Source organism: Monomorium pharaonis, chromosome 8 (assembly GCF_013373865.1).
Source record: "Monomorium pharaonis isolate MP-MQ-018 chromosome 8, ASM1337386v2, whole genome shotgun sequence".
NCBI lineage: Eukaryota > Metazoa > Arthropoda > Insecta > Hymenoptera > Formicidae > Monomorium > Monomorium pharaonis.
The window spans coordinates 1,098,871-1,109,500 of NC_050474.1; the positions used below are offsets into that span (position 1 = coordinate 1,098,871).

The window sequence follows — 10,630 nt, forward strand, 5'->3', positions numbered from 1 at the left end:
GAAAATGCCCCTCACAGATCGGAAGATCTATTCGATCTTGTCTGTAAACTTTATTAATTCGTACAAAAAGAAATGCTTAATTATTTAATGTATTATCACGTGCCGCGCAAAGCGCAGTTTTTTTTTTTTTTTTTTTTTTTTCCTTTAACTACTCTTTCTCTGGCGATTGCGCCTAAGATCGTTACATAACAATTGAATTGAATTGAAAAGACTATAGCTCGCTTGGACGATAATGTCGATGTCGACTCGGACGCGGCCTATCACAACAGGGCAGCGTCCAGAAGCTTTGTTCCTTGCCGAACTCCTCTCCCTGACGTAGGGTCTGCGGGAGATCGCGACCGAGCGTCTCCGGTAGAAACAGTATCACGGTGGCGGCTGCAAATGACACGATGCTGATGATCATCATCGGCAGCCCGTCCCAAATCTTGGCCTGAAACATTTTTGATTGACATCGATTAAATACCGAGCGATTAAAACTTGCAGTTTTATCTAAAGTAAATATTCGAATTACTATTGTCAATATTTATTCTACCTCGACGAAATTGCACGATTTGAGCCTTGCGTGCATTGCAGAAAAGAAATTAAATAATGGACACAATGTGCGATATATGTTCATTATTTCAAAGTTTAAATTAAATAGTAATACATTTCTAATGAAATCGATCATACATCGTCGATCATAATGCAGATGCAGAGTTCCATAATATATCTTTTTTTACCGAAAATTACGAAAGATCACTTACGCTATCCACCACATATGGGGCAACGGAATGAGCGATAATGCCAAAAATGTGGATCAATGCGACACCTTGCGTCCTGATGGAGGTCGGCAACAGCTCAGCGGCGTACTGAAGGCCCACGTTGGCTGCCATATTCAAGCAAAATCGCGAGAGCACCGACATTGTCAGCTTTGCTGCGACTGAACAATAAAACGCATTTGAGATTGGGATCGTGGACCGCTTGATTTTATTCGGGAGACACATTTGAAAGCCCATGCATGTGTATGTGCTCACTCGACTGTAACAGCAGTTCGGCGAAGCTGAAGAGGCAAGTCATGGCCAGGGTGATAAATCCGCAGAATCGGCGACCCCAGCGGTCCAATAGCAACGTCAGCAGCAGCCCGGCCGGCAACTCGGTCGCGCAGGCGAGGGAAAAAGACACGAACACCGAGCTCGGGATCAGCTTGAGCGAGTATACGTGGCCATCGAAAGCTATCATCGTCAAGGACCTGGAAAGTACCGAAAGTACATCCGTAACTTCGCCGCCGTACGCGACGTATCTAATGCATTAAAGTGGAAAGCGGAATATAGTGTCCGTTTTCGAGAACGCAACGGTGCAATATAAATTTAACGAATAAAACTTGGAGACAACATGTTATCAGGTCGGACGCTGCAGCTACTTTTTCCGGGAAATAAGATTACGTAATCAAAATGTATCCTCCCGCGAGATGAGATAGCGATACTTTCAAAAATTAATGTTCCGCGCAAAGTCGGGCAGGAGTCAGGCATATCGAATAAGGGAAGAGATGACGAAGAAAACGGAAATTAAGTTGTGTCTCGCTTACCAAAAGAAGATTAGCAGGATGGCGTTTTTCGCTAAACGCGGCGACTTCAGAATATCGAAGATGGTCGCGCTTTCCCTTTGGGTATCTGTCGTGGTCAAGTTTCTCTGTAAAGACGATAAGGTAGATGATAGTGGATGACGCGCGATTTAGGTCACAGTCTCATGTCACCTCAGCTTCTGCATCTCATTATTAATCTTACTTACGACGAAGATCTCGAAGATGCGCATGTCAGGGTACTTCCTGTTGATCTTGGCTATCCGTCGCAGCTTTTGCACCATTTTATCTATTCTGCCGTTGGCGACGTACCACCTTAATAGCGAAACAATGTTCTATTTCAGCAGAAAATTTGGAGAACGCAGGACGAGGATAACAGTAAAACGAGTTTACAACCGCATGAATTTCTACGAACGACATGAATTTCTAGAAATGGCAAGACTGTACGTTTAAAGGCTGTCCCTATTTAATCGTCACGTGTACTTATTTGATTCAAATTGAAGAGATATACTTTTACTACGTTTTGATTATAAAACTGAATAATTAAATAATACGTCGGGGAAAAATGCTTGTTAAGGGAAGGAGATTATAGTTTGATTATTAGAATTATTGGGGAAGATATCAATTTTACAGAATTTAATTAACTTTAAATTTAAAATATTAAAACTTTAATTATTTTCTTTATATAAAATCAAAAATGTTATATTAATTTTTCGTGTCTCCATTACATAACATGATAAAATATTTCCAGATAAAAGTTTTATGTAACACATCTTCTCCCGAGTCACCCTATATTAACAAAAATTTAGTTCTTTTTGTATTTAATTCTCATTTGAATGGCTGAGTGGAATAGGACAAATTGAGGAGCCGTATGTGATATATTTACCGAGCGCTCTCGGGAAGAATCCATGGCGTGATAAAGACACTCATCATCGGAATCGCGCTGACATAGGCGAAGAATCTCCAATCCGCGACGTAGTACGCGATCCATGGCAGAACTGTGCTTCCAATGGCGAAGTATACACCGAAGGCAATGTTAACGACGAGGGTTCGCCTGTTTACGGCCATGTACTCGAGCACTGGCAACATTTAGATTCGATTCGTTAATCAATATAAACAAAACAAATACCGGAATATTTAATTTAACAGATTAATAGCAGACGTTTAATTAATAACTTACGTAAAACAGCTAACAATGAAATTACGTACAGAATGAATTCCGCGTCGTAATATCCACGCCTATAAATATTCATAAATCGCATCACGCAGATCGAATACAGTGATCTTTTATCTCGGTCGAGCTCTTCCGGATAGTCTACTACACGTAATACCCTATTCATTATAATGAAAACTATGTACGAGCACGTACGTGCGTCATTGCCGCGTAAAAAGTCCACGATCTAGATTTATGTAACATATTATAAAAACGAAAAATGTCGGCGGCATATCTTCGCACGTGATTTCTGAGCGTCAAAATACAGATTCTCTTATTCGATGCCGCGCAAGCGACGCGAATTGTCTCTTGTTCCGATAGTCACTCACCGATAATCAGCGGGATATTTATGCAGTTGTCGAAAGCCAGACCGGTAAAAAATCTACAGACGGCAAAGGACCAGAAGGTATTCGCGCTCGCAGTCGCGATCGAGGCCAGGAGCCCGATACCGTTGCAGAGCATCAGGGCAGGAATCCGACCTCTGTGATCGGCGATCCATCCGAAGAGAAAACCGCCGACGATCGAGCCGCAGAAGAAGATCGACTGTGACGTCGAGATGAGGTACTCCCGGTCACATACCCAATCTAGCTAATCACAAAGGGTCCAGAATCAGTGCGAGGTACGCCGCGGAAAAGAGAGTTTGATCTACTTACCGAACGTTGAGTGAAACAATAGCAATTAAATAATCGATATAACGGAAACGTAATTTTATTGTTCTATTTGATATATACTACCAAGTTTGGTCGTACTTACTAAATATTTAGAAAAGTAAAATTATTTTCTGTATTATTTTTTTTTAAATTATTATTGACATACTATTATTCTGCAACGTTCACAACGTTTCTGCATTTACGGTAGTTACGCAAAATTTATTTTTGTGTTATTCCTTCATCTCTCGCGTCGCTTATTCGCATATTATCGTTCTGCAATGAATTGCGATTGAAATTGAGGAAAAGATCGCTCGTAATCTCAGTTAATCGCACGACCGTTTGGCAAGAGATACTCGCAAATCTGGATTCTCTCTCTCTCTCTCTCTCTCTCTCTCTCTCTCTCTCTCTCTCTCTCTCTCTCTCTCTCTCTCTCTATTCCGTATATTTTATAAACGCGCGCGATGAGAGATGCGTTCAAGGATCCTTCACCTCAGCCGCTATGCTGGCGTACGGGATCTGCGTGAAATTGTACTCCCATCGGCTGCAGGCCATGGTTTTGTTTGCCGTCCAATCGATCGAGCGAATGTCCTTCCTGCGATTTAGAACAGTAAAGAAATCCAAATCCCTCCGATGGCACTGATCGTAGTATGGATATTTTTGCGACTTTGGTATGCTAATCTCCACTCTGAAAAACATCGATTTCTAACATGTACAAAGTATCTCTTTGCAGATAACCAAGAAAAAGATAACGTGCACGGAGGGAACAAGAGAACTTTAGTCAATTTTTAAAACAACTTTTCAAAATTATTTTGACAAATTAATTACAAAGATTTATGTGATATTAAGTATAATAATAATTCAAATAGAAATTTTTGTACGTTTTAAATATGATAAAATATTATTTCGATTTTGAAATCTTAATGAGTACCATTATTACAGAAATACCACCTTTCTATTTGGGTCATATTCAAAGAGATCAGTTCCTCTATCTTGCACCAATGCTCCTGCGGCACCAGGGTCAGGAAGAACTGCGAGAAGTACAGGATGGAGTACGCCACGCTGTAGGGAAGCAAGGCCAACAGAAGCAGCCATTGATATCTACCGAAGTCACCGACGTACGGCAAGATATCGTCGAAGGTCTCTAACTTGGGCCTCAGCGTCGTGCTCTCGTTTGGATCTGCAGCATCTATGGGATTCTTCACGCCGTTTTTCATTGTCCTAAGAGATGTCAATATTTGCTGTAGGTTTACACTTGGCAAAGTTGAGCAAAGAGAAGAAGAGAAAAGAAGAACGTTTCGTCACTCGGTAAGTCAAACTAAAAGAAAAGAACTTTTGAAATCGATCGGAATATTTTGATTTAAAGGGAAAAGTTCGGTAATTTAAAAGAAAAAAGTAATGCAGATCGACTTATAGATCCAAACTATAAAAGTTGACGGATCGATTAATGTGTATTTTTTTACGTCTGAGTCGCGATATTTTCTTCTCGGAGAAGGAAACTGAATTCTCGACACAATTCAACGTCCCTCTTATAATATCGTAAGTAATAAATTACGCGATTTAAGTAAACCGAGTAACCGATAAAAAATGAACGGACTCTAACACTTCTGTTACGACCGACTTAGGTCGCACGGTGCAAAGTCCGAAGCAGCTTGAGCGTATCCTCACGGAGATGTCAAACGGGGACTCTAGTGGAAGCGATCTGAGCAACCGGTGTTGTCCGAACGTGACAAGATCAAGTGGCTCGTGACGCGCGCTTCGATCGAGATAATAATGTGGATTAAGCGTGAGTTTGACGACCCGACGTGCGGTTAACGATATTGGATAATGGTCACTTTTCTACCCGCTTAATATAATAATGATAATGCAGATAACATCACAGATATTACGTAAATAAGTGATGGTAGACGTCTCGAAGGTATCAAAGATTTTTTCAGTTTGCTAAATTAATTATAGAGAATCCGATTGGGCTGCATTGCATACTGATGCACATTAAAGCTATTGTACACTAATCCAGTCTAAATGCAAAAGTGAAATATGAATTTCTTAAATGATAAAATACATATTTTATTACAGCATGGAGGTTTTCGTGGTTTAATCCATTTATATATTTATATTAAACACACACACGTTGTGTACGACGACTTCAATGTGCACTAATGCGCGCTACTGCATCCATCCTATGAACTTTATTGTATATTCCGTACCTAAATCCTGAATCTCTTGTTAATCGCAAATAACAGCAATATTTAAATGGCTTCCGGACGCTTAATATCCTGCTACTTATTGGCGTGCTGCAGGCAAATTACAAATAGCTTATATAACAACGAAAAGTCATTAATATAACTCGATATATTACGTACACTTCGTCCTCCCGACAAAGTAGCGCTTGAAAGTTCTGTTCTCGTGAACGGTCGACACGACTACTTTTTATTCTTGAGAACCGAAAACATCGCTGCTCGCGATATTTGGCGATTGTGTGTATCTGCGGCAAACGCCCCAACGAAATACACATAGAAAACTTTCAGAAGCGACGAGATATCGAACATTGTGGCTAAGGGTCAATGCCAAATGTAATCGGCGTGACAAATCACAAAGTTCTCCGTCGTCCGATAACGCAATGAAAATAATTTTAAACCAGGCAGAAGCAACGTGTTCTGCGAGAACTTCGTACTTTCAATCCCGAACGACTTTGAGGACCGCGAAAACGTGAAAATAAGTGTGCTTACATTCTGCAATTTTACGAATACATAAATTTATGCACGTATGCGCATTTCATGCCGAATTCGAAACGTATAACTTATTACATATTTACACTCACGTTGCAAATGTCTTACGACTAATCGTTCATTAAGGTTAAATAGCAAAAACGTTCAAAAATAACTTTGTCGTTGCAACCATATGACCGTATTTGTTACTTGCCGTTCGCCAGAGTTATCATTTTTTTACAAAAACGTTGCTATTATGTCTGCATGTAATTAAGATTATATGACAAGTTTACATTCTACATATTAAATGCTTTCCACGAAGTTAGTGCTGCTATTTCGTACACGGTTACCGATAGTTGTCGATTCGATAAGTCATTGCGCACGTTTTTTGATATATGAAAATATATCGCGCAACAATTATCGAACCGACAACTATCGGCAATCGTGTACGGAATAGCGGCCTTGACACTGCCTAAAGTTTCGTTTTAAACACATTTTAGATGCATAAAGAATATCTTCGGAAGTTTTTAGTCTCGACGTTTATACTTAAGATGAACTTCAAAACTATCTTAAGTATAAAAATTAAAGATAAATGAAACAAATGTTACATTTGAGATAAAATTATCATGACTTTTAGTATCTTGGAGGTATTATATTTTAGAAACATTCTTAAGATATCTTGATCAGTACTATGCAACAGATATTCGAACACATAGATATTTTCAACATATCTCTGTGATATGATATTATATATGTGATATTGTGCTGTGTAGGAAATCTGTCAAAATAGTGTCTCTGCTATTCAAATTCTTGCTTAAAACTTTTTAATTTCAGCAAGTTGCACGTTCAAAAATTAATTGCATGTGATTTTTGTTAATACTTACACTTTGATTTTTTGTTGCACTAATTATGCGCTCCTCGTATATTTAATTTTTAATTTATATCATCGAGAAAATTTCCTAGGAAATTTCAAGATTTATTACGCGTAATGTCCCGCGCCACAAGAAATATGATGTTGCAAGGAAGAATGAGCATTACAAATCATCAAAGAAAATTATTATAAATTGACTATGAATACTGATAATTCGTAATCACGATAATCGTAACGATTGGGACGCCACTTCACCAGGTAATGACTATACACCATTTGCGACGGTACTTCTTATGATCGAATGCATTAACCGACGGCAGTAATAACGAGGCTCTTGCGTGAAGCGTAATTCACTGTCTGAAGAGGAAACCCGATCGAGTGTCGTTGATATAGGAGCTCGGCATACGGAATGCGATATACTTTACGTAGTGTGTGTCAACGTAGCGATAATCGCGAGCAGTAACAGAAACAACGGTGAGGGAAGACCGATGAGGAGTGAGATTGACAATTGAATCAGACGGATTCTCACGCTCCTCGAATTTCGTCATTGATCGAAAATCTAGAAGGAAAAATATCCAGAAACAGAAAGAGGTTTTCAAAATTCGGAGAAGCAAGATTGTGTTACTTTTTTCGAAATAATCGAAAATTGGATTGGATACAAAATATCTTCTACATGTAGACTGTCGATCTGATGGTCGATATCTAAGTACGAAGAGATCATGTTATGTCTCGAATTTTATGATTGTGCAAGAAAAAATCTCGCTGAAAAAAGACGCATTGATCTACGGATGCGAAAAGATACGCGAGGAATAAAAATTTATTCCATTGCGAAAGGAATCAGTTTCGTGCAGTCAATTTTAAGGTACAATGTATCCCTCACAAATGTAACACCTTGTTACATGTCGCAATTCTATAAACTCGAACTTTCTTCCCGTTAACCGCGCGACATAAAAGATTCATTCGTAACAGGATTCGCTCCACACACTCGCCAATGTACACATAGAAAACTTGCGTTTTCCCTAGGGCGAAATTGTATGTAAATTTGCCGTTCGGATACTGGGAAAAAAAATCGATGTTACCTTTGCAATGTAGATACGCGCGTGATAAAAGTTCTACGTACTTGGGATTGAAATTTGTGAATTTGCTGTCAATGATCAATACTTTCTAAAGTTTGACGTTAATATTGAGAGAGAAATATTTAAAAAAAAAAGGTTTAATTTACAAATTTGCAAATTATTAGAAAAGACGTTTTAGGGCTTGAAACAGCTGCAATGCTTTTTAAATCTTAAAAGAGAGAACTGTATATGAGAATGCAAAAAAGAGAATATTATTTGTTTTTTAAAGCAGGATTTCTCAAACATGTGTGGACCGCGATCAATCAAGTTTATATATTGCTGTATTTATGTTATTTCTGTGCTTTATTAACTTACCGTCATAGATATTTCACCGTTGATCATGGACAAAATTACACATTGGGGTTTTTGCAACGTTAAGTCACCCATCAAGATAAATGTAACACTGTCAAGAATATCGTATAAATGGAAATTGTATTCTATTATAAAGTTAATAATGAATATCAAACAGGCTGGCAATTTTTTAGTCATTTTTATATTTATCATCGATATTTTATTAATGAAAACATCACGATATCGAAATTACCCTAATTTCTTCCATTCGTACGATTTTGCGAGTAAAGTTTGCCACGGACGTCATTCGTGCAAGCCAGTTGTCAACGATCGCGCAATTTCGGTACCGCTACCTACGAAATCGCGACAATATCTGGCGTGCTGTTGAAATCCACGTTTTAAACGAGCCAAACTCTCAGGCCAGAAATAAACCACGTGCAGAGGTCGATAAATGTGCTGCTTAGTCATAAAACCTTGACCGTTATAGTGGTTAACAACGCTGCGACAAATTTGATGAAAATTCTTTACCGCGAAATTAATAAAAATAAAATATAAAATGTATGTTTTATCTATAGATAAATTTCAAATTCAAAATTATAATTTTGAATTGAATTTTCTTATCAAAATATCTATCTATTATTATAAAAAAATTAATGATGTAGAAAAAATTTAATATAAAATAAATATTAAATTAAAAATATTAAATCATTTAGTATTAAAATTAATATTAAAAATTAATGTTAAAATAAATATTTACAAATATTATATTAGCAAATAAATTTTTTTCGTTTAATTTATAAATGACTAACAAATTAAAATTAATAAATCAATTACTAGGAGTAATTATAAAGATCAAGATTATTGTTATTATACTTGAAGAAGATTAGCGTATCACAAGTTTTACAATTTATTTACTCGTTGCCACGATGCAATGTTAACACAAATCTACAGCGCTAATATTATATAGGAAAGTTTTAAAGGAAGAAAAAGATAACTAAGTCTTCAAATTTCGGTTATCCAAATTATCTTTTAATTTTGATAAAAAATCTAGCCGAATATTTGCTTTCAAATATTTGCCTAATCAAATAACTTCTTTTATTTTTTTGCGGCTTATGATTACGTAAATCGTCCTGTACAATCGTCCTCTGTAACATTGTTTCTGAATCGAAATCGAGTTTTGTGTCAGGTATTAAGCGATTCACGTTACCACAAATAGCTAATGGTGATGCGCGTTATATCGATCGTGAAATTATTCGCCGACTTTGAATATTGCGAAACCGAGATAGCGCGGAAGATCGCATGCCTCCCGAGTTCTAAGCGTTAGAACGTGATGAACTGCGGTCTCATCGAACAGGTTCTGAAATTCCATGCGCAATGATAAATTGTCGGTTTGACCGCAATGCAGTGATAAGGTGGCCTAAATTATGTATATATGGCTCATTAATGCTGCCAATGCCTGTATTACACATTCCGACGAATTAATGCCAACGATAATCGTCAATGCGATACAATAGCACAGTCGGGCAATTATATTCATACAATTCTCTTATTTACAATCGAGAAGCTGTCGATATTATTACCATTCATTAACAATCGCACATATGTCAGGACAGTACCAAAGTTTTTATCAAAGACGATTCTCTGTGGTAGTAATTATTCATCTGATTGAATATCAGATTATCTTTATTAACACAGATCAATTGGGAGATATAAATTAATGTAATACTCTTATTTACATTATAAAATATTGCGTATGTACACAAATCTCGAGATCTGAATTTCAGCGGGAAGCATTTCTTTCTCTAAATCCAAGTGTATAAAAAATGCCTCACTCGTGTGTGTGGTGTGTGTGATTTAGTTAGCTTTGTGTAAAAATGTGTATAAAAATAACACACTACACTGCATAAAAGGATAAATTTACATATTTAAACGTGTAGTTTAACATATTTTTCTATTATTTTTACGCAGAAAATGTAATCGCACACGTGAATGGTGTTTTTGACACACTTGGATTTGTAGTGCGGAACGTTCCTGACAACGAGGAGACGTTGATACACGACGCGTGTCATCACGATAAAGCTGCTGTATCCGAAAATTTCCCATTCAGGACGCGCGATCTTCATTCGCATGCAACGTACGGTCCGAGTTCATGCGAGATATGTAAGTCAAAAATTTGATTTGCATCCGCTATATACATTGTATTACATACCACACGCATACGTGAGCA

The 10,630-nt window shown here is 37.5% G+C and overlaps 1 protein-coding gene across 3 annotated transcripts; it reads right to left on the reverse strand.

The window, feature by feature from the left end:
* Window positions 1-117: 117 nt before the first annotated feature.
* LOC105839225 (carcinine transporter) lies at window positions 118-8,997 on the reverse strand. 3 transcript variants are annotated; one of them, XM_012685430.3, is made up of 11 exons: window positions 8,657-8,997; window positions 8,428-8,515; window positions 4,370-4,639; window positions 3,911-4,106; window positions 3,101-3,359; window positions 2,445-2,637; window positions 1,768-1,873; window positions 1,565-1,668; window positions 1,014-1,228; window positions 744-919; window positions 118-430 (listed from the first exon to the last, which is right to left on the reverse strand). In XM_012685430.3, exons 3-11 carry the CDS (start codon window positions 4,633-4,635, stop codon window positions 212-214), a joined length of 1,734 nt encoding a protein of 577 aa, XP_012540884.1. In that variant the 5' UTR covers window positions 4,636-4,639; window positions 8,428-8,515; window positions 8,657-8,997; the 3' UTR covers window positions 118-211. The 3 variants fall into 3 exon arrangements, with proteins under 3 accessions (XP_012540884.1, XP_028046135.1, XP_012540964.1); XM_028190334.2 differs by having other exon boundaries at window positions 8,428-8,997; XM_012685510.3 differs by lacking the exons at window positions 8,428-8,515; window positions 8,657-8,997 and adding an exon at window positions 7,011-8,421.
* Between the last annotated feature and the right edge of the window lie 1,633 nt (window positions 8,998-10,630).